This window comes from Cheilinus undulatus, linkage group 10, assembly GCF_018320785.1.
Source record: "Cheilinus undulatus linkage group 10, ASM1832078v1, whole genome shotgun sequence".
Lineage (NCBI taxonomy): Eukaryota > Metazoa > Chordata > Actinopteri > Labriformes > Labridae > Cheilinus > Cheilinus undulatus.
Genome location: NC_054874.1, coordinates 13,797,292 through 13,821,997, shown reverse-complemented (window position 1 = coordinate 13,821,997; position 24,706 = coordinate 13,797,292). Strand labels below are relative to the sequence as shown.

Below are 24,706 nucleotides of genomic sequence, written 5' to 3'. Positions count from 1 at the left end.
AGCAGTTGTCATTTTGGCCTGTCACTGAGCTATTTGTCTTCTCTTTGCCTCTGCTCTTCCTTCACCTCAACCTTTCTCTTTCTCAGGACTATGACAGCCTAGATATAAAGCAGAGGCGATGCTCCAGTCCAGGTTTTATTGACTCACCCACTTATAGTCGTCAGGGCATGTCACCCATCATGCCTCGCTCTCCACAGCACTATGGCTACACTGGTGAGTCAGATGGTATTTAATCCATGTTCACTGCTTATCACTGCAATTAGACATCAATCTTTTCAATTTTGAAGTAAACTGGGTCATGCAGAGCTGAATGAAAAGTGCTTTTAAAAAAGTTGAACTACTTGTCTGGCTCATTGAATTCATTTTACTAAACTTACAGGTGCATCTAAAACAATTAGAATATAGTAGTTCAGATCAGAATGTTAAACTTCCAAATATTTAAAATTCATCTTATACAAAGTAAAAATTTCAGGAGTTATTTGTTTAAATCTTGATGATTATGCTTACAGATTACAAAATGTAAAATTTTAAGATATTTCAGTTCAACTGTGTTTAGTTGAGTTAGTTGAGTTGGGTCAGGTTTACTTTACTTTACTTTACTTTACTTTACTTTACTTTGGTTTAGTTTAGTTTAGTTTGGTTTAGTTTAGCTCAGCTCAGTTAAGTTGAGTTTTGGTTTGTTTTGTTTAGTTCCATTTGGCTTTGTTCGGCTCAGATTAGTTTATCTCTGTTTTGTTTAGATAAGCTTAGTTTAGTTTAGTTTAGTTTACTTTAGTTTATTTTAGTTTAGTTTCATTTGGCTCAGCTTAGTTTAGTTTGGTTTGGTTTGGTTTGGCAGCACTCATTTTGGTTCAGTTCAGTTTAGTTTAGCCCAGGTCAGCTCAGCTCATCTTAATTAAGTCAGCAAAGTTTAGTTTTGTTCTGTTTATATTAGCTCAGCTCAGTTTAATTTATTTCAGTTTAGCTTAGTTCACTTCAGCTCATTTTAGATTGGTTTGGTTTGGCTCAGCTCAGAGAGGTTCTGTTTGGTAAGTTTACTTAAGTTTAGTTTTGTTCAGCTCAGCTCAGCTTAACTCAGCTCAGTTTAGTTTAGTTCACTTTGTTTCATTTCATCTTGTTTCATTTAGTGCAGCTCAGCTCAGCTCAGCTTAATTTAGTTCAACCTAGTTTAGCTTTGTTCAGTTTAGATTAGTTCAGCTCAGCAAAGCTCAGCTCAGTTTAGTTTGGTTTGGTTCAGCTCGGCTCAGCTAGGTTCTGTTTGGTTGGTTTAATTAAGTTTAGTTTTGTTCAGCTCAGCTTAACTCAGCTCAATTTAGTTTAGTTTAGATTAATTTAGTTTGGTTTATCTCTGTTTTGTTTAGTTTAGTTCAACTTAGTTTAGTTTAGTTTAGTTTAGTTTAGTTTAGTTTAGTTTAGTTTAGTTTAGTCTTGTTTAGCTCACCTCAGTTAAGTTGAGTTTTGGTTTGTTTTGTTTAGTTCCATTTGGCTTTGTTCGGCTCAGATTAGTTTATCTCTGTTTAGTTTAGTTTAGTTTAGTTTAATCTAGTTTCGTTTATCTCTGTTTAGTTTAGTTTAGTTTAGTTTAGTTTAGTTTCACATTGCAAAAAGAAAAGTCAACCAGAGAAGACGTGAATAGAAAATAAATCACATGTGCAGGTGAGGAAGCCACCCACAGTGGGCTTATCTCAAAACCTCACCTAAAGAAATAAATTAAAAAAGAACTACAAAGAAAAAAACAAACAAAACTCAGTATCAACTAACAACTTCCCCAAATTAAAATTGCAAAAAACAGCAAATAATGTATGTTGAAGACAAAACAAACATAACAAGATCAGGATCACTCTGAATTAACTATTTAGAATTATTGTTTTTTCAGGCAGTAAACCATTCAAAATCCTGTTTTTATGTAGACAAAGAAAGTCATTTAGTAAGTATAAATCTGTGTTGGTGTGAATTTATTTCAAAATCATGCCTCCATAGCCTCCGTGAAGAAAAAAATAACTGCCCATTAAACAAATATAGCTAATTGCACTTGCTCTGATTGGCTGATTCTATTACCTTCACACAGCCAGGCTGTTTCTTTTTATTTCCTGTATCTATGCTAAGCTACTGTATATTAGCCAGCTGCTGACCATAGGCTGCATTCTTTTCTCTTTACCCTCAGCAAGAAAACAAAAAAGAATACACGTGCTTCCTAAAATGTCAGGCTATTCCCCAAAGATTGATCAAATTGCTTGTCATTTTCATTTGTTTACCATTGCCATTCTTATATTTCAACTGACATACCATCCTAGAATATCAGTAGTGACAGGTTTAGTGCCTGAGGGCAGGATGTCACTTCCAGCTCTCCAGAGTAGTCGCTCTTCTATCTCATCTGTAGCATTCATCTCATTTAACTCTTACACGTGTGCACTGACATGAAAACTTCTGTCAAATGAAGACAAGCCAACTGTCTTTGTCATCACACAAGTGGAACAGTTATCAAATGTCACTTTGTTATTTGAACAATTGTTTTCATCTGCATGGATTACACTTGCCTTGAAGCCTTCCTTCATGCTCATGTTTCCTTTGCTGTGATTGGCTGTGGCTGGCTGCAGGCTCTGAGAGTGGCAGGAGTTCACCTTATTACGGCCAAGAGGGGCGGTCAAGCACACCCACCACAAACCAGCCCCCTAAACATTTTCATGTACCAGGTAGGACTCCTCATCTCCTCATCGCTCTTCTCATTATCTCATAGATTTTTCACCCCGTGGGGAGGATTTCACTTGACATGTTTTCACTAACGCTGATCATTTAGAAAGGTCATTTTGAGTTTGTGAAAAGGAGGGGGTGTGAAAATGTGACTAAGTCGTATTTTTGTACCATACATGATTGCTCTGGCATTTCTTCCCCCTCTTACTGCATTTATACCATCTTTCCCAACTCCACGTTCTTCCGTTTAATCATCCCAGCTGACTCCACTTTAACTCCTTCACCTCTCCATCTCCCTTTCTCTCCTCAGCCACAGGGGACCCCAACATCTACAGGAAGCCTCCCATCTATACGAGAGCGGGTACAGTGCAGTTAGCCCCACCCTAGCCTGCCTGTCCTCTTGTCGGTTTAAGGCTGGATCAGACTACACAGATTTAGTCAGATTTTGACCTGATTGTTAAGCCCGCCCCTTCTGGGTGGGAACACTCCATCAAAATGAATGGGGGTGAATGGTAAAGATGGGAAGTTTTGCCATACAAAAGCTCCAAATACAAAAAACCCCCCCTACAGTTAAAAAGTTACTAAGAGCCAAAATCAAGTGGTCAGTGAGTAAAACATAAAAGTGATGACTTTTCTGAATTGGGATCGGTATCATACCATTAAAAAAATATAAAAAGTTCTAGTTGTTAACAGCTGTCTGTTTAGACTGTCAGCATCTAACTGGACAAATGCTACCTTACTGTAATCAGAGATGTTATAGACTGAAATCAAATACCATAGCTGGGTGGGATCTTTACTTTCAAATGTCATTATACTGAATATGACGGCCAGTTTAAGTCCATAGCCCAGTCTTTCTCACTCCTTCCCTATTTAGGGATGAAGAAGGACTGAATAGGATATCTTAAATAACACAATAGTGTTTAATTGCATTGCTATCAGTGTTTTCTAATCTACCACTATTTGGGCTTGCTTTCACCAAGGCGTGGTCACTCTGTGAAGCAGGAAGTGACATTTCCCCACTCTCATCGATAAACAATGCATCCAAGATGTCCCACGAACCTGATTCAACAAGACTGGCATGTCAGATTATTTCAGATTCTTGAATCATCCATCTAGATTGACACGTTGATCAGACGCCAACAGCGTGATAGTGGTTTTTCGCTAGGGTAACTGGGCTAATTCTTTTCTTTCTTTAGTTTTGTCCTTTTCTTGGTACATAAGAAGTCCAGAGTAGGTGTGTAACGGTTTACAGAGGTCATGGTTTGGGTCGTACCTTGGTTTTTGGGTCACAGTTCGGCACAGGTTCGGTTCATCTATAAAAAATAACAAATCAAAGTAGGATTTATAAGTCTAGGTTTCCCTAATTTATCATCATTATCACGTAACTTTTATGTCACAAACACAGGATACTTGTGCTCTACAGAAAGGATAAGAGCTCAGCGAAGAAGTCCCTAAACCCAGTTAAATCTCTACTACTTAACTCCACAAGTAAACTGTGCCAACAATCATCAGTGCAGCTTATGGTTTGTTCCATCTAGTGTTACTTAGAATTATCTGTGACAGTTGGTACAGCCTGTGATGTATTAAACATGAGACAAAAAAAGAGTAAAATAAAAAATGTGCACTACCCTAACCCTCTACACGAGATATCTCAATCATAGCCTAATGCCTCCTGATTCAAAATAGTAAAAATAAATAAAATGCTAATGCTGTTACACCATTGTTGGTTTATAGCCAGTGCAGTAGAAACTCATGCAAAATCATGACTCGTGTCATCAATGAAGGACTACAGAGAAGCTGATGAAAACACGGGATGGGATGTTACAAAGGAGTCTGAGCAGAGCACTTAAATACACGCTAGAAGTCGGTGTTCTCTATTTCTGCAGGTCTGTGCATAGTCTATAAAATGTATTATCATCACTACTGTCTTTGACCCTCCCTGATTTTGCATCAGAAGACTTTTTATAGACAGCTGCACTATCGACTGCACCTGGATTTGTGGTAAATACTGTCCTATTTGTTTGCTTTTTTTTCCTTTTTTTAACGGGTCGTACATATTTGTTGCGGAACTACGTGCACAGAACAGTAACCCTCAAACTACCACAGTTATGGGCGAATACAAAAACCCTTACACCCCTATTCCACGGCCATTTCTTCTTCATTATTTTTCTCTTTTCAGAGCACAAGACAGCTAACCTTCCTGACACCCTATGAACTTGTGTAGGTCACAAAGACAGCAGATAACATCACAACTACAGTATTCCATGACTGATTGGGATCATACTTTTGGTGTTTACAGTCTCTAGGCCAAGACGGGACAAGATTTTTGTTTGGTAATGAAACCGTGTAGTGGCTCTGCCAACCTCTGTTGCTTACTTTTTTATTTTGTACTGAAGAGTCTTTTCAATAAAGTCTGCTCTCAGTTATGTGTATACAAATCGGTAAACCACTGTTGTCATTTCATGGATGAATTTCACATAGCTTTGGAGAAAAACTGTTTTAACAGTGGCAACACCTTTCTAGTTTGCTTGAATCCCCAATTCAAAATTAAAAGTAAGCACAGAGGTGGGGAGAGCATGATGCTCCATCATTACACAGCTTGGACAGGTTCAGTGTGGCCACACCATGGCTTGGCGCCATCACTAAAGAAAAAAAAAAAAAACGTGTAGTCTGATCCAGCCATTAGTCATGCTGTGCTTAAGTACTTAGACATTTCTTTTTACTGACCTTTTGATGTCAGTATGGCGGTATGTGATATTGATGTTCCAATTGTCAAATTTCTTCAAAATGCATTAAGGAAATAGAGTTGGACTTATTCAACTCTTTTCAAAATGCATTAGTTTAGTGGCTGTTAATGTTAAATGTGCATGCCACAAGCCTACATGTCTGACTCCGCGTGTGGCTCCAGCGGCACGACAGGTTCTCATCAACAAGCAGGGCTCTGAATAGACCTTGAATGAAGTACAGGCAGCTCATGCGTGACAAGTGTTCAGTGTTCAGTACCTGAGATTCTCAGGAACCACAGTTCACCAGAACAAAATGGAACAATTGAAGAATATGGAAAAATAACCGTCTTATAAATGGAATTTATATTCTTTGTGGATACCTGTTTTATTTACCAAACTAGATGTGTTAACTAGCAGTCAGTGTGATTTTATGTGATTAAACTATGATTGTTTGGATCTGGAGACAGCTGTGGGCTTTGTTTGTTATAGACAAAACAAGCATGTGAGAGTGGAAGACTAATTTCTTAATTGTGTGGATTTATGTTGTAGGGCAGTTGAATAGCACAGCAATGCACTTCACACAAGATACTATTTTTGCCTCTTTTTACAAGTCATTAAATTTAGATGCACTTCAGCCATCTGGATAGCGTGTTCTAGTGTAACATTCATAAGAAAAAGATTCACTATCCCCTTGTCAAATCAGACTGGAAAAGGCCTTTCAGCTGAGAGTCACAAGACTAAAGATATCTTGATGGAGGATAGTTTATCTTTGTTGTCACTCTGCATGTTCCTCTGTGTTGTACGTGTTTGTGGGATATTTGTCATCCTTATGTAAAGGTTTAACACATCTAGATTTAACAAGTACATAACTGGCTGTTAGTTTTATACACACACTTTTGCATACAAATATTAAATACTGGACATTTAGCAGCATATTCAAACATCACTGAGCTCGACTTCACTGACTACTGACATTCAGTGCACACTTCAACATCAGTCACATTGATCCCTCTTGTTCTTAATGTCATCCTGAAGAGGTATTGATTATCATTTTCTCTTATTTCAGCACTAACAAAGATTGATGTAAACCCAAAGCCACAACAGACACATGTAAAGCAGTGTTGCTATTAAAGGCCTGTTATGTACTATTCACTTAACAAGGTTGCTACTTGTACAGAAAAGAGGCTTAATAAAGATGCATTTCAACCAAGCACTATGGTTTAGTTTGGTACGGTACTCAGTTATTTGCATTTCCTCTGTCAAATGTCAGAACAGCTGCATTTATTCAAGTTTCTTACCAAAACCCAGTTGTTACTTTTCTTGAAGTAACATTTGTACAAATCATGTGACTTTCCCTTAACTTACCTCAACAATTGGGTGTAAAAAAATCTTCTCTCTAGCCATAGTTCTCTTGCAGACTGAATTAGGTTGTCCTCCAGGATTTTCCCATATTTTGCCATATTCATTTCACCCTTTACCTTTATGAGCCATCCAGAGTCGGCTACTGAGAAGCACCCCCACAGTATGATACTATCACTTCTGTGCTTCACACTGGGGATGGTGTGTTTGTGGTGATGTGTAGTGTTTGGTGTCTACCACATGTAGTGTTTCTTCTGATGGACAAAGGCTCAATTTTGGTCTCATCAGACCAAATAAGTTGCTTGAAGTGTTTTTTTGTCACCATGGTGTAATAGTAGACAGGAATACTGAATAACTTGGACTTTACAGACACAGGTGTGATTACAATAAAGTTTGAGGCCACATTCAAGACTTCAGTGTCAGTTCTACCTCTTACCAATCGATAGCAAGAAGTTGCAGGAATGCTTATATTAGGTCAGTCAACAGACACGTTATTTTGTGTGTTTTTTTTTTTTTTTTCATGTTTTCCAATTATTTTCTATGAAATAAAAGAAAATATTATGTGCAACAGAGATCAAAAGATTGTACAGAAACTCTCCAAAACAGAGTTTGTGGGAGCTACAAGCCAAAAAACAGGAGCTGTGTCACAGGCCCTTATTGTGCTGGTTTTAACAAGGATTTCAACACAGAATTCAAAGTGAAATTATTTTTATTTTTTCACCATAAAGCAAGGATGTCAAACTCAAGGTCAGTCGAGTGGTACAGTTATAACTGGCTGGCAATATTATATTATACTTTTATTCTACCCACCAGTATGAGGTCTGCAGACACCTCCTGTATGAAATTGAAAATGTATCCATGATGATTTAAAATATCCTTGTGAAGTCAGAAAAATCTGAAAACATAAAGGGCAAAAATATTTTTAAAAAACAGTCAGGAATGTGAGAAAGAAATTAATTTGTGTCTTTATATCGTGTTTTCAATTTTGCATCTCACAATTACATCTTCAACTCATAATTTGTAATTTTTTATAATATTTTTTTAATTTTATAATAATTTTTTATTTCATATTTTGACCTTTTTTTAAACTTTCAATCTCATATATTTACCTTTTAAAAGCCTAATTTTTGCTTTTAATCTCAGATTTTGAGCCTTTAAACTTATCATACTGACTGTTTTTAATCTCAACATTATTTATCATCAGTGCTAAGTTTTTTCCCCATAATTCATTGGTGGTGAGTTTGACACTCCTGCCGTAGGGCATGAAGCAAAGGTTGGGATATTAACACAGATGCATAAAGTGGAGGACTGAGCAGCAGCAGCTTAACCAGGATTGCTACATTATTTTGGATTGGCTGCCATCAATTGGGATATCCCTAGTATAGACATTCCTAGGAATCATTAGTGAAATTAGATAATTAGGTCATTAGGAACCCTCGCCTATCATGTAATTGTACAATTGGCTGGAGAAATGCAAGCAAGATTGTGGTTTACCATACCAGACTGTACTGAACCAAATTGAACTGTTTGGTGGAATGCCTGTTTTTGATGCTTTTTCTGTATTGGTAGAAAAGCTCTTACATTGTCACATCACCCTTAAAGACACCCCAATAACGTCTCCTTCTTCTTTTCACCTCTTCTTATCGCATCCAATCACTTTATTCACTTCCCTCCACTTCTGCTCCACTTTACCCGGTGACCTTGCCACTGTAAGTATCTCCCTCCTCTCCTTATTTCACTCACTGGTCGTGGATATTTATCATTTGTATGTAAGTGCATATGTGCAGAATATGTCTTTATTCCTGTGTTCATCATTTCATGTCAATATGTGGATCCTTGCTCTGACAGAATTTTCAATATCCTGTCAAATTTCACTCTAAACGTGTCAGTGTGTGGCGTCACACCCTGTCACAAGCTAAATGTGTGCATCCCAAAGAGGAGAATGTCTGCCATTGGATTCATGTATCATGTATAAAGGAATTCAATGGCTCATGGATTGAGGCTGGCATTGCTAATGGCTAACGGAGTGAAGAGCGATGTATCTGACGTTACGCTGCATGTCATCCCCATTGACTTCCAGTGGCTGTGCTTAAGTGCAGCGTGGCGTCAATATCATCGCCTCACACCACTCATGAAGCGGCGGCGTGCCTCAGGCTGAGCAGTAACTGAACTCACTTTGAAGCTGGTTATTTTCTCACTGTAGGCTGAAATATTGATCTCCCCTGACAGGAATAGCATATATGATGACTATGCAGCGTAAATGTACTCTCTCTGTTCATCTTTGTGAGATTCATTAACACGTTTTCCTTCACAGCACACCACAGTGCTATGTCTAATGGGGATAATTCAGGAAATTAAACAATTTATTGTCTTGCCAAGAGTAGGAGGATATTAAAACCTTTCTGATACTTGTTTTTTCAGCATAAGGCTGGAGCAAGGTGGGAGTTAGCCTGGCAGCAAATACACCAAATTCTAGCTGAGATATTAAAAAATGTAACACATTCAACTACCTTCTCTAAACAGAAACATTATACTTCTTTTATATTTACAGTCATGGATGAAAGTATTGGCACCCCTGGAATTTTTACAGAAAATACACCATTTCTCCCAGAAATTGTTGCAATTACAAATGTTTTTGGAATATACATGTTTATTTCCTTTACTTGCATTGGAAAAACACAAAAAATCCAAAGAAAAAAGACAAAATTGACATAATTTTACACAAAACTCAAAAAATGGGCCAGACAAACTTATTGTCACCCTTTTAAAATTGTGGGTAAATCATTTTATTTCAAGCATGGGATGCTCATTTAAACTCACCTGTGGCAGTAACAGGTGGTGGCAATCTAGAAATCACACCTGAAGCCAGTTAGAATGTATAAAAGTTGACTCAACCTTTGTGTTGTGTGCCTGTGTGTGTCACACCAAGCATGGAGAAGAGAAAGAAGGGCCAAGAATTGTCTGAGGAGTTAAGAAGCACAACTGTGGAAAAATATGAACAATCTGAAGGTTTCAAGACCATCTCCAGAGATCTTGAGATTCCTTTGTCCACTGTGTGTAATATAATCAAGAAGTTCATAACCATGGAACTGTGGCTAATCACCCTGGACGTGGATGGAAGAGAAAAATTGACAAAAGAATGCAACACAGGATAGTTTGAATGGTTGATAAACATCCTCAGTCAACTTCCACATAAATTCAGGCTGTCCTGCAGACTCAGGGAGCAAAAGTGTCAGCTTGGACCATACGTCGTAATCTGAATGAGATGAAGCACTATGGCAGGAGACCGAGGAGAACCCCACTGCTGACAAAGAGACATAAAAAAGCCAGACTGAATTTTGCAAAAATGTACCTGAGTAAGCCTCAGTCCTTCTGGGAGAATTTTTTGTGGACAGATGAGACTAAGGTGGAGCTTTTTGGAAAAGCACGTCATTCTACTGTTTACAGAAAACAGAATGAGGCCTACAAAGAAAAGAACACAGTACCTACAGTCAAACATGGTGGAGGTTCAAAGATGTTTTGGGGTTATTTTGCTGCCTCTGGCACTGGGTGCCTTGACTGTGTGCAAGGAATCATGAAATCTGGAGACTATCAAAAAATTTTGGGCTGCAATGTAGGGCCTAGTGTCAGAAAGTTGGGTCTGCATCAGAGGTCATGGGTGTTCCAGCAGGACAATGACCCCAAACATACCTCAAAAAGCACCAAGAAATGGTTGAAGACAAAGCGCTGGAGAGTTCCGAAGTAGCCAGCAATGAGTCCAAATCTAAATCCTGTTGAACACCTATAAAGAGATCTTAAAATTGCTGTTGCAAGAAGCACCCTTCAAATCTGAGAAATCTGGAGCAGTTTGCAAAAGAAGAGTGGTCCAAAATTCCAGTTGAGAGGTGTAAGAAGCTTGCTGATGGTTATAGGAAGCCATTGGTTTCAAAAATTTATTCCCAAGGGTGTGCAACCAAATATTAGGTTGAAGATGCCAATAATTTTGTCCAGCCCATTTTATGAGTTTTGTGTAAAATTATGTCAATTTTGTCTTTTTTCTTTGAATTTTTTTGTGTTGTTTCAATGCACATAAAGGAAATGAACATGTGTATACCAAAACCATTTGTAATTGCAACAATTTCTGGGAGAAATTGTGTACTTTCTGGAAAAAAAATTCCAGGGGTGCCCATACTTTCATCCATGACTGTAGCCCTTCAAAAACTGCACAGCTCCTAGAGATTACTGCTTATAACCAAAATTTATTCCACTCACGAATCACGCTAGAGCTTGTCATTTTCCTTTGCACAAAGATGTGAGTAATAGGACAAAAGTGTTGGCTTGGCAAATCCAAAACAGTAGCACTAAGATCAGGAAGGGGCATATGGCAGGCCACTGGGGGGCTGAAATATATTCCATGTATTCATCAGTTTACATGCCAGTACTTTAGTAGCATGTGCAATTTTAGTGGCATATTTTCCATTTATTTAGTGGCATAGGCCATTTCAGTGGCATGCATGCCAGTGCTTAAGAAGCATGTGCAATTTTAATGGCATATATGCCATTTATTCAGTGGCATAGGCCATTTTAATGGTACGTATACTATTACTTAGGCATTATGTGCCATTTCAGTGGAACATGCCATATATTCAGTGACATGTGCCATTTCACAGGCAAATATGCTATTGCCTCAGCGGCATGTGCCTATACAAACTATCCACCCCCTTGGATGTTTTGAAAGCATAAACAGATTTCTTCAAAGTAATGTCAATTATATGAAAATATGTAATGTAGTATAAGTGGTTTAATGACAAGTTGCTGTTTTTAAACTATTTCTGTGTACCTTTCGCTGTATGCTTTGGGTCATTGTCCTGCTCAAAATTAAATCTTCTCTCAAGCTGTAGTTCTCTTGCAGAATGAAAAAGATTGTCCTCAAGGATTTTCCTTCATTTTCCCCTCTACCTTAACAAGCCCTCTAGGACTAGCTGCTGAGAAGCATCTCCACAGCCTGATGCTGCCACCACTGTGCTTCACAATGGGGATGGTGTGTTTGTGGTGATGTGTGTTGTTTGGTGTCCGCCAAACATGGCGTCTTGTTTGATGGCCAAAAAGCACCACTCTGGTCTCATCAGACCAAACAAATTTCTTCCACTTGACTGTGGAGTCTCCCACATGCCTTTTGGCAAGCTCTATTTGAGATTTAATGAGTTTTCTCTAAGAGTGGCTTTCTCTTTGCCACTCTCCCATAAAGCTTTGACTGGTGAAAAACACGGGCAACAGTTGTATGCAGAGTCCCTCCCATCTCAGCTGCTGAAGCTTGTCACTCCTTCAGAGTATTCATAGGTGTCCTCTCTCACTAGTCTCCTTCTTGCAGGGTCACTAACTTTATATGTAGGGTAGCTACATACTTTACTGTGGTAAAATATCTCACCTGTTCAACAACAACATACTTTTAGCATTAATAAAACATTAGTAATTAAAGCGTAAATACTTAACTTGTCATCTATAAACCATTATTATTAACTAAGCCATAAGTGCTTTAATGATGCAAATGAGTAAAGTTTTAGTAACTCTGATCCTAACTCTTCCTAACTGTACTTCTTCACTAATGCTTTAATTGAATTAAAAATATGTCAGTAAATGATATGTCAATAAATGAGGTGTAAATTAGTTAGTTGTGTTCTGTAGTTGATAAATATTCTACTGATGCTTTTCTAATGCTTAATAGTGTGTAGTTATCAAGAAGAGTTTCCCAGAAGTTGATTGTTTCCTTTCTGACTGAGATTTCTTTTGCCTTGTTCAGTCAGTTGTTCACTTCCCTCCCACTTTGATCCATCTCTTCACAGACATTCACATGGATGCAGCAACCAAAAGCCGGACCAGTGAGGACATCCTCCGATCCTCCAGACTGTCCACCTACTCTCCTGAGCCATACTACCAGTCAGAGTCTGACTACTATCCCTACACCAGCTCCCCAAAGGGTAAAAACTGTGATTTTATTTGATATGAAAAAAGTTCCACAGTAGCTTCAACTTTAGCTGGGCCAAACGCTGACATACTGTACACCAGGATAGGAAATTAGCACCCACCACCAGCCAAATGCAGGTATTTTTTAGCAGTGTCGGGTGAACTTGCTGAACCTCAAACAGAGTCGATGTGACTGTAAATATTAGAGTAATAATAAATTAAATCCCCGCCTCCCCTCCCCTCTCCTTGCCAGAGTCTGTTTAGGGCCTCACTGTCGCTAGGAGCGGCCCTGCAAAAAAGTAAAAACAAAACAAAACTTTTCATTGTTTATGAACCAGTCAGACAGCATGCTAGAATTTTCTAAATAGTTGTAACATTTCCCTTCATTAAATAGCCTACAATCTGAATACTACAAGCCTCAATTATTATACATCTTAGGGGAAATTGTGAGTGAGTTTTTAATCCACCATCCACTGTAGCAGGTAGGCAAGAACATTTCCAACCCTGCTGTACATACTGTAGAAGTACAGTATATTTAGCTATTTTTAGTTGTCATATTTATTCCCTCACCCCCTCATGAAAATCCAGAATATTTTGTAAGTCTGTGTTGTCATATTTATTCACACACCCACTCTGTTACTGCGCCTTTCTCTGAGATCTATACTCATACATGAGAATCTCTTTAATCTGTTTTCTCCTGCAGCCTATCGGGTGCAGAGAAGACGCTTCTCGACAGGAGGAGATGAAGAGAGTTGGAGTCGCGGTCTTCAAAGAGTAAGAGAGTCATTATTTTGCTTTCTTCAACATCTGGTATAGGAATTCACCTACTCAAAAACATCCATAAATAAAGCACTTCTGATGGTATTGGTGATTAATCCCTCTGCCTCGTATTTGTTTTCTACTCCATCTTGCATTCACTTATCAGTTTTCCCTTATGACTTCTTCTTCTGCTCCTACTTAGATTGGGAGTGGCATTGGGAGGATGATCCTAAAGGAGGAGATGAAAGCCAGATCTGGTTCCTATGACAACGACCCCTGGGGTAGTGCAAGAAATTCTCGCAGTGGGAGCAAAGAAACACTCAACACTACAGGCTACGGCACCACGGTGTACAACAACACCGTCAACGGCTGTAAGTATCCACCCTGCCCCCTATGCATTTCCCCTTTGTCTCTTATTCTTAAAGCACATGAGCAGCAACGGCTTTTCCCCTCCCAGTGTGATCATACATGTGGCAATCAGGGTGTTTTTTACAGGCCTCAATATCTGCTGTCATCTGGATCTGGGGCCGGGGCAGGGAGGTTGCGGATGCAGGTCAAGGAAGGTCATGGCTGCTGCAGGCAGGGCGGTTTATTGAGATGGAAAGATGCTAAGATAGCTTAACAGCTGCTGCAGGAGCTGTCATAGGCCAGGAGCTGCAGCAGATGTGGCCTGTCATTGACGGGGGGTATATCTGATTGCACTGATTCCAAACCGGTTGTGCAGAGGTGCCAGATGTGATAAGGGTGGACGTGAAGCTACCAGAGTTGCGTCTTGTCACGCATTGTATCAGGAGTGTTATTTTAGCACATGACATTTATACACTAATCTGTCTTCATCACTATCCAACAATTGGCTCCTCTTTTCACTCCCATTCTTCATCTTTTGTGCAATCTTCTTCTTCAGTCTGCATCCTCATTTCAGACTTCCTCTCTCTACAAATAACCCTCCCTGTATTCTTAACTCTCCATGTCTCTATCTTTCCATCCATCTATCTGTGTATCTCTTGCTCACACAGCTGGTGTCCCATATCCTGGTTTATTTATGAGCAGTAAGATCTCTCATTAAAATGGTTTCTCTGATGGGAGGGGACAAAACAGAATGGGATTTCGCTGGCTGCAATTGAAAAGCAACAGAGGCTGTGTGGTGTGATTAGATGTTGGAGCATGCAGTATGTCTTTGTATATTTTTTTAACACCACCCCCACTGCTTTCTTCCCTGTACCAGTCCTGCCTGGCCTCTTTCTGCCTTCTTGCCCCTTTGATGTTTTGTCTTCCTCCCGGGGCATGATGGGTACCAAACTTGCTCCTTTTCTGTTTCTTTGTTATGCATCTGACTAGACAGATGGCTGTCAAATCTCTGCTTGAGTTTTTTTTTGTAAGAGTTTCATGAAAATTCACAGACGGATAAGCAGCATACTTAGAAATGCTGCAGCATGTTGGTTTTCACAATAACAAGATGTCATTAAACAATTTTATCTTTCTTTTTCACAGCTCCCAGATCACAGCTCAGTGCTGATAGTGGTGAGTTCATTTATACGTTGGGGGTGAATTCAGGGTGACTGAATGGGACAGTTAAACAAAGGAAGGTTTATTTTCCCACAGGATTAATGACAACTTAAATGTCTAGAGCCTTAGTTGAGATACCACATTATTGAAAAAACTGCATGGCCTCATTGTTGAGACATCAGAGAGGTAGGTGGAACATGTTTCTAACAGGAAGTTGACAGTGTAATTCATGAGGTGAGGAAAACAATAGAAGTTTTTGTGAGTTTTTTTTCCCAAGTCATAAAATTGTCAAACTAATAGATTGTTCAAAATTTAGATGTAAACTGGGAAGTTATGTATTACTGCAACACAGCAAGTTAAACATATTTATTTAATACATTTGATTTTTGGAAAAAAGTTTGTTTTTACAGTGTCTATAACAAATATTCTCCCCCTTTTTTGTTTTTTAAAATTAATTATGGTCAGTATTACCTGGCATTTTTGACAGAAAAACCAAAATGATGCTTTTTATGCCATCAGACAAGACACTATGTTTGGCAGACACCAAACACTGCACATATTCAGAAACACACCATTCCCATTGTGAGGCATGGTGGTGGCAGCATCATGCTGTGGGCATGCTTCTTAGCAGCCGGCCCTGGAAGGCTCATAAAGGTAGAGGACAAAATTATTGCGGCAAATTATAGAAAATCTTGGAGGCCAATTTTATTCAATCTGTAAGAAGACTACAGCTTGGGAGAAGATTTTTTTCCAACCAAACAATGACCCAAAGTATGCAGAAAAAACTGCACAAAAATCGTTACAAAAAGTGGCCAAGTCAAAGCCCAGACCTCAAATCCAGTGGAGAATTGTGGCTGGACTTGAAAAGGGCTGTTCAGTCCTGATCCAGGTGCAACCTGACAGAGCTTTAGCAGTTCTGCAAAGAAGAATGGAGTAAAATTGCAGTGTCCAGATGAGAAAGCCTGATTGAGACTTATCCACACAGACTCAGTGCTGTGATTGCAGCCAAATGTGCATCTACTTAATACTGATTTGAAGGGGGAGAATATCTATGCAGGCACTTATTTTACATTACATATTTTGTTTAATTGACATCATTTTGGAAATATCTATTTTCACTTTGAAATTAAGGATGTTTTGTGTAATTTTTTTTCTGCCAATAAAGCCAAATTATATTAACAATGATTAGTTTAAAACATAACTACAGGGTTAAAACTTCCAAGGGATTGAATAGTTTTTGTAGGCACTGTATGTTGTTTCAGAAGGTATAGGCAAATGGGACAGCATCTTTCAGGTGACTTGGACAGTGCTAAAAATGATTTCAAAATGAAGGAAATGATCAAACTTGCAATAGAAAACATTTGTGCATGTTCTGTTTGCTCCAATAGTTAGTTCTCATCCTCTTAATGTGTGGAGACCCATAATCAAACACAAATTTGTACATGGATAAGCTGGATTTTAAGCTTGCAGAAAATGTCTAGTAAGATTCTACTCATCCAAATTTAAATTAGCACACTGACCTGGTGCAATAAAATTTGTGAAAATTTGAACTCTGAAAGAAAGTATATTAAAAAAAGATTAAATGTTCCATTCCAATAAACCAAATGTTTCCAGAAAAATGGTTTTGAAGCACAGAGGTACCCTGTAAAAGGTATGATTATACTTGAATTGTGTTCATTTTAATAGAAGCCATTTTTGGTGTAACATTTTGAGTTGTGGTTCACATTTGTTCGTGAATGATCTGTTTATAACCTTAAATCCACAAAGCTCCAGTGTTATGAGCACACATCTGGAACTGTTACTTTTTTGATTGGTCATTGGCGCCATCTTCTGGTACTGAGCCCACACTGTGCTTAACTTTAAAATAATGGCAAATTTAAGTGGACTTTTTGTTAAATGAAACTTCTTTCTGTATTTTAGATTTTGTTTGTAAGTCTGCATCATTACCAGGATATGGGCGCAACGGCATCCAGAGGGTGAGACCACAACACACAACACCTTATTATTGTCAAAGCATCCACACACAGTCTCAGTTTCCATCATTTCAATGAAGCCCATCCAGTCAGTTTCTTTGCATCTTAGGGATAGAGGTGGGCTTCACTCTGTCACTGACATTTTGAAGGTTTTGGCTGTAGGAGATTTTACTGATGGCCTGGATCACACCCACACTTTAGACTTTTTAACCCCACATGAGCCAGCACATACACTAAGATCCTTGGGCAGAGATCTTTTATCTGTCCCAGGGGCCCGGCTGAAACTAAGGGGACAAAGTGTTTACAGTCCAGGCCCTGAGGCTCTGGAACACCATGCCCAAAGAAATCAGATTGGCTGAGTCCGTACCTCATCTTGAAACACATCAGAGGGCCTTCTTATTGTGTTTTAACTGCCTTGTTTTTGTTACATGTGAAGCACTTTGTAATTCTTTTCAAAAGTGCTCTCAAAAAACAGATTATTAGTAGTATTGCATTTTTTTAAGATCTCCTCAAACACCACCTGTAAAATCTCTCCTCATTCTCCCTGCCTCCCATACACATCTTCTGTTACTTAATTAGTCTTGGTTTTGTGCAGTTATTATCCACCTTCCCATGAGGTGCCTTTGGTCCCATGAAAGATGCTATAAAAATCCAAGCTAGCATTATTATTTTGCCTATTGTAATTTATAAAGAGGCACACATTTGTTTTCTAATACTGCCAGTTAATTTTAGGTTCTACTATTTTTCATCCAGCTTGTGTCTCAGGCTAAAACCACAACATGTCATGATTACATTTACATGCTGTATGTTACTCTTCCTCTCTCCACCTGCAGCCTCAGAGTGCAGATTGTTACCAGTACCAGTATGACAGTAGTAGTGAAGTCAACTGGGGGAGCAAAGGTAATTTTATTTTAATTTAATCACATACCCCTTATTAAGCAATTTAAATTTTTTAATACTGTACTGACTTAATTCTCTCTTTCCCCTCCCAGCAGAATACAAGGTAAGCTGTTAAATCATCACTGGAATAATTTATTTAATAGGATGAAGATGTGAAGTAATCCCAGTGTTATCGTGCCTCATGCTGAAGGTTAATGAATCATGGCTTGTCCATCTCTGCAGGTTTATCCATATGAAGCACTCATTGTCACCACAAGAGGTCGCAACAGGCTGCCCAAAGATGTCGACAGAGCCAGACTGGAGGTAAGAGCACCAGGCTGAATGTAGTGCATACAATGTAGGACTTGCTATTTTTTACATTTATCCAAAAATTGTACATATTTTACCTTTAAAGCTAAAAAAAGTGTAATTTATTGGTGCTTTAAAGGCTTAACATGTGATAACTGTATGTCTCCTTGTGGTCCAGCGTCACCTGTCCCCAGAGGAGTTTGTCCAGGTGTTTGGGATGACAGTAGAAGATTTTGACCGGCTGGCTCTATGGAAGAGAAATGAGCTCAAGAAACAGGCCCGACTGTTTTAATGAAACACGGACCTCTGTTGAATTCTGCCATATCCAGAGCGGGAGACTTTACTATCTGTAGGAAGGGAGAGATGGGAGGACTTCTCTTCAGTTTCACTGCCATGGCTGAGAACCTGTTCTTTATCTCCTCATATGATGAACCAAATCCTGGTCACACCGGTGTGGACACGTGCGACACAATGGGAAGGCTGCAGAGACATTATGCACCAGTGTGAAGGACTGATAAGCTGTTAAACGGTTGTCAATGCAGCTGTGGATGTGTTCTGAAGTGACGTGTAAGCAATAGAGACTGTAGTCCAACAGTTGAGCTGTGCTTTTCTCAAGCTTGACGGGTTGAGGATGGCATGACTGTGCCCCTGTAAGTCCAGGTGTGGGGGCATCTGTGACCAGAGCTACAGTGCAAAATATTAAGAGGAGGATTTTTGGCTTTGCCTTATTTGTTATGCTCTCTTAGCTATGAGTGTGCAGCACCAGCAATCTGAATGAGTAGAATATAGATACAGTATATCATTTATGACACTTTATGAGTGTGAATGAGGAGATGGGAAGAATGGGTGAGTCAGCATCTATTTGCTTTGTTTCCTAAAAGATTGGATTTTGTTTACATTTTATTTTCTCTCTTTCACATAGACAGCTGTTTCGCTCTCGTTTACACTAATTGATACACGATAAACAAGAAACAGTCAAAGGTGGGCACAGTCTTTTCAACTGTATGTGATAGTTTTTGCTGTGTGTGCAAATGGAAACCAAAGTGAGGATGCAAGTACACGGACTAGCAGATCCACCTCCATGTGATGTTCTGGCTGAATAAGTCGACACTTGATACAGTTCACTGTGCAGCTGTAGGGTAACCCAAAAGAGCGTGCAATTCAGTAGATTTAATAGATTAAAGAAACACAAATGAAGTCGTCCAGCTCCATGTTTTCCCGTTTATCGCAATAGAATCATGGCTAAATATGATAGGACATGAACTCTAGTCATTCATAAATTAATACATTCACTATTTATATTCTTTGAGATTAATCCAATAATTTTGTAGCTCCAGAGATTATATTCACTCACATTGAAATGTTCTGTAAGGTATTTAACACACTGACAAAGATCCAGGGTTGTTGAGAACTTCTTTTAAATACTGTTATTTTTGATTTTGTCACAAAATAAAAATTGAATCAAAGTCTTGTTATTTGTCTGATTTTGTCTTAAATCATCTGCTTGTAAATTATACTTTGAAAGAATTGTGTGAATCTTCAGAGATTTCTTTTCTCTCATGTGATGCAGTCTTACATGCCAAATTAGATCATAGCAGAGTTGGCCTAGCTAAACATTAGCATGAGGCTTGAAAAGCATTAGCCCACAATTTAAGAGTACATGGTGGCTGTGTTAATCAGGTAACTCCAACTACAGTGTTAGTAAAAATGCAATGCCTTTATTTCAGGGGGGCTCTCCACCAAAACAGTGTCAAATCATGACAAGCCACAACCTGTTGTATGCTTCTTGTTTTGAATTAAGGACTCAGTTAAAAGAAAAGAAAACACAACTCTATGAGGTGTATTTACTAAACAGTAAACCTACATTTGGGTTTCATGGATGAATTTCACAAAGTGAGGGAGAAAAGCTGTTAAAATGACCTTCCTGGTTGAAAATACATGCTCACAACAAAACTTTTTATCTCCTCCAGTATGAGTAATTCATCCTTAAAACAAAAACAGCTTACCGTTTCGTAATTGTGTTGTGAAACAAGAAGTCAGCTGTGGACATTGGTGTGCCAAACAACTATCCATGGCTCTGCTCGACCTGGAAATGGTCTCATGTTGGCAACTGCTTGCATAATCGTGGTCCATTAAAAGTAAGCAGCCAAAACATAAATGAAATACAGTAAAGAGAAGGGGGGCTTCCAGTGGCAGTTGATTGTTGTAGTTTTCATCAGTTCTCAGACATGTCTTCTGAGGAATCCCAGCCCGTTCTTAACTGGCCAGTCTCTCAAGCTCCTCCAGATTTGATGGTCTTCTAGTATGGACCTTGGTCTTCAGTTCACCCCACAGATTTCCAATGGGATTCAAGCCAGGGCTTTGTGCAGGCCAGTCAATAACATTCACTTTGGTCTTCTGGAGGTAGTCCTCACCAAGAGCCACATGTTTTGGGCCAAGTTGGAAGACAAAGCGACAACCCAGCTAGCTACCTGTCATGTTCCCGTAAGCTAGCTCCCTCGTGGCTAAGCTAACTAACAGCTGACTGCCACTAGCCCCCTTATGCAAGGCAAGGTAAGGTAGGGTCGGGGGGGGGGGGGGCTTGTGTGTGAGGTACATCAAAAGATGTTACTACATCGAGAGTTAAGTCATATTAATATGCCTTTATTACATCTGCATTTGTTTGGCTGGTGAACAAATATTAAAATAAGATGACTATAATACAGGTCATCAGCCGCCACAAGACTCTTGTCACAGTCAACTTAAATTTTTAACTTATCACACATTATCAACTCAATTCATGACAAAATTATTTTCAAGAGCTGATTCAATGTTTATTTTCAATAGAAAATTTAAAATTAAAAGGCATAAGGTGCAAGTAGTTACTGCTTCAATAGTGACTTAATGCTTAAACCCATAAAACTGATCGATTTACTTACTTCTTAATATTAGTCACAGCTTTGTTGCTTCATCCTGAATTCTGGCCAGTCAGGTCCAAGCTCTTCTTTGTCCTCCTCTTAAAACGCCTCACTTTTAAACACTCCACTGAGTTTTCTTATTGCATTTCACTGTCTTCCTGGCATCTCTTGATGAGCCAACCAATGAACGCTGGCGCAATTTCTGGCATGACTTCCTCTGTGTGTCTCAAATTACGAAGCGTATCTCTCTGTTGCCACCTGTTCAGCGAGTGGCTTAACGGCTCCTCCAACGCTGCGTTGCGCTGGGGCGTATGGGTCGGGGTGTGCTGCTGCACGCCGCAGCACGGCATATATACACCTACCCCAATGAGCTAGTCCTAAACTTAACCAGTTGAGATGAAAATACTAAACCTAAACTAAAGCTAAGCAAAGGATGTGTCGCAGTGTGCAGCTGTTAATAGTTGTGTTTTGGGCTTGTTTTCACAGGCCTGGTTGCTTATTTGTCTCGCGAGATCTGGCAACACTGCCTAGCGCCCCCTATTGACCAGCTGCTACTGGATTTAACATTTTTAACATATAGCACACTAAAGACGGAAATACGGCATTAAAATGAAACATATTGAAAAAGAACTTAAGAGTGAAAAATGCGAACTTTAAAAAACAGAAAATATGCGTATTTAACTAACGCCTCCTGCTAACTCCTAAGGTATTTCGAGCTAGTTTACTCATTATGATAAGTCTGTGGATATGAGGAAAACATTAACTGCACATTGCAAGCTTTTAAATTAATCTAATTGTTAAATTCTTACAGCTTTTTCTAAAGTTTCGAGCTGCCTGCTGCTCCTATCATCAGCTGACGCTAGGACCCAGCAGAGTAGAAGCAGCCTGCCAGAGTTTCCCAACCAGCAGCGCTGTAATGTAGCGACAGTATCTGTCAGCAGAGGCCCCACACGCCTTCACAGTCTCCACTCAGTTATGGACCCACGCTGAAAATCTGCAGCCTTCACATGGAGAACACCACCGGCAGGATGGATTCTAAAGGCACTAAATGTAAGTCACCTTTAAGTCTTAAATGGTACTGCAGAGAGGTGAAATGTGGTCAGGGTGTTTGTTTCTCTGGTGGCTGAGGAATACTTTTCTTTGTGGCTTGTACATCTTTAGTCAATGTTTGAGAACACATATGGACAAGACACTCCCCTTTCCTCCTGCAACTCTCCCTCCTGATGTTCATCAAAAGAGACACAATTGTAGTGCACTTTAAAACAAATAAGACTGCTTTGGTCTACCCCCAGCTGCTCTGAAAAGAAGAAAACTGAGTTCCCATCTAAAGTTGGTTTGTTGTTTTAGAAAGTGAATCTCTCTCATCCTCATTCAAGTCAAATATCTGGATGTGGAGAAGAGATGTAGTAGGTGGTCGTGGGTTGATATTGGACACCAGCAGCCAATAGATCTTCTGGTCTTTAGTGGTACAGTGCTTGACTTTGATACTTAGTTAGAAATACAGCATGTGTTTCTCCCTGTGTGTTTTTCTATGGGAGGGGTACAGTTGCCTCCTGCATAGTTAAACATTTTTCCACATTGTAATTGAAAACAAACACATTTGCCTCCCTTGTGGGCTTGTTGTGACGTCTGAAACACTTTGAGATTAAAGTTTGACACAACTGAGCATTGCAAGCACAGTGTTATGATCCCCTTGACTTTCTTTTTTAATGCATTAGGGGATTATTCTGTTGTATATTCCTGCTTTAAGAGCAGTCTTCATAAACTTCTTGCCAGCTGCCAGGTTTGTAAACATGCAACAGTGATTATGGCATTAATGGACATTTAAGCTCGATTATTTGAGGTGAAAGGAAATGAGACAAGCTGCAAACATGTTGTCTTTTAACAGATGTTGACTGCAATGAAAAGGTAATTGCAGCCACAAATGTCACTCCTGCCTTCCCCATCTATATACTCCTTCTTATCCTTCCTCACCTTGTCAGTATGTGGATGTCAATGTGTGCTTGGTATGTACACAGCTTTTAGGCATGGAAGTTTATGTAGGTCTTCTCCAGATTGGCAGAAATCCTTGCCTGTCACTTCCATCTTAGTCAACACACCAAAAACACCCAAACAACCACACAAAGGCTTTTTGCTTGACTCACTCTCTCTGAGGTTGGTGTTTGTGTAAACACTGTAGGAGAAAACACACTAATGATCCCTAAAGAGCACCATGCTGTTTAGGTTGTCTTTGAATCTTCTGATTGGCTGTCACTGATTTGCTTTTTCTTAAGCCTGCCACACGCTACAGGATTTTTTAAGTTTGAACCCTTTTTGAAGATATGAGAGATCTCCTCACACATGATGACAAATAATAACAGATTTAACTGTTTAGCTTTCAGTCACATGATGAGTGCAGAGACCTGGAGGGCAAACAGGCTTCTGACAGAAGCAACCACCAATGACTGTTGCATGGAGCTGCAGCATCCGACATTGCTGGATCCTTATACTCACAGCACAGGGACACTATCTATGCTGCTAAAAAGCAGAAATGTCCTTGCCAAAACTTAGATTAGTCAATGTTTACTTACCAATATATCTGCTGCATATCTCCTTACTCCACTACCAGGATGAGGGTCTACAAAAGTACCAGCAGTATTCTGTTTTTGCAGATTGAAGTGCAAGAAATTTGGAATAAAAAAAGGTGAATGCTAATTAGCTAATATAGTTCATGTGACTTAACAATGGTATGAGGATCACTAGCAGCTAAAAGACATTTACATTTTGCTCAGGTTAACATAATATTTAATAGGCTGTGTTCAAGGCCATAGTGTTGTTCCCTAAAGGAGATTTACTCCTTAATAGGTTTTCTTTCTCCGATGGGGTTCTGTAGAAGTATAATCCGGGCTTATATCCTCATCAGTTAGTGTATCCCAAGGCTTTCAATCTTTATTTACAGTGCAATAGGGATTTCATTCATTTCTTAATACTTGCAGATTTAGAATTATATGAAAATATTCATGCACAAATATTATTTTAATAGGCTGCCCAGCAGTGCAGTGGTTAGCGCTGTTGCCTTACAGCAAAAAGATCCCTGGTTCACTTCCCGGTCAGGGCCTCTCTGTGCGTGTTGCATGTTCTCCCCGTGCATGCGTGGGTTTTTCAGGTACTTTGGGTCCCTCCAACCACCAAAAAATGCTCGTTAGGTTAACTGACCACTCTAAAATTTGCCGTAGGTGTGAACATGAGTGTGCCTGGTTGTCCGTCCCTCTATGTCAGTCCTGTGATTGACTAGTGACCAGTCCAGGGTGTACACCGCCTCTCGTCCAATGATTCTGGTGGAGTTACTCTGTGTTTAAGAGGAGGATAACACACCAGTGTTTGTAAAACTTGCCCCCCAAAGAATGGAAAAAATCACTTAGAACAAGATCAAGTCACTTAAGAACTGTCATCCTAACAAGTAGGGCTGTCGATATTTATCTACAGTCCCATTAGAATATCATTTGTTATTTTTTACAGATTTCAAATTAGATTCGAATATTTATACACATTTTTTATTAATATGTATGTAAAGTGTTCAGTTGCTTTAATTACCATGTAGTTACACATTTGTCCACTAGAGGACCCTCCAATATTACATTACAGATTGCAATGAAGAAATAATGAGCTAAAAACAAAAGTAGTT

At 39.2% G+C, this 24,706-nt stretch overlaps 2 protein-coding genes across 6 annotated transcripts in view; both read left to right on the top strand.

Moving 5' to 3' along the window:
- The window catches only part of ablim3 (actin binding LIM protein family, member 3), a 94,784-nt gene extending 75,252 nt beyond the window's left edge, over positions 1-19,532 (top strand). For 2 of the 4 annotated variants that reach the window (XM_041797556.1, XM_041797558.1), the window contains 11 exons: positions 87-213; positions 2,598-2,693; positions 12,599-12,733; positions 13,423-13,493; positions 13,681-13,849; positions 14,970-14,999; positions 16,905-16,960; positions 17,791-17,857; positions 17,953-17,960; positions 18,080-18,160; positions 18,324-19,532. In XM_041797556.1, the coding sequence (XP_041653490.1) occupies positions 87-213; positions 2,598-2,693; positions 12,599-12,733; positions 13,423-13,493; positions 13,681-13,849; positions 14,970-14,999; positions 16,905-16,960; positions 17,791-17,857; positions 17,953-17,960; positions 18,080-18,160; positions 18,324-18,437 (954 nt within the window). In that variant the 3' untranslated portion in view covers positions 18,438-19,532. Of the gene's footprint in view, positions 1-86; positions 214-2,597; positions 2,694-12,598; positions 12,734-13,422; positions 13,494-13,680; positions 13,850-14,969; positions 15,000-16,904; positions 16,961-17,790; positions 17,858-17,949; positions 17,961-18,079; positions 18,161-18,323 lie in introns of all 4 variants that reach the window. The other 2 variants (XM_041797555.1, XM_041797557.1) reach the window with 1 other exon arrangement.
- Positions 19,533-21,985: 2,453 nt separating this feature from the next.
- The window catches only part of afap1l1a (actin filament associated protein 1-like 1a), a 48,439-nt gene continuing 45,718 nt past the window's right edge, over positions 21,986-24,706 (top strand). For both annotated transcript variants that reach the window (XM_041798304.1, XM_041798303.1), the window contains exon 1: positions 21,986-22,092. In XM_041798304.1, the coding sequence (XP_041654238.1) occupies positions 22,050-22,092 (43 nt within the window). In that variant the 5' untranslated portion in view covers positions 21,986-22,049. The remainder of the gene's footprint in view (positions 22,093-24,706) is intronic.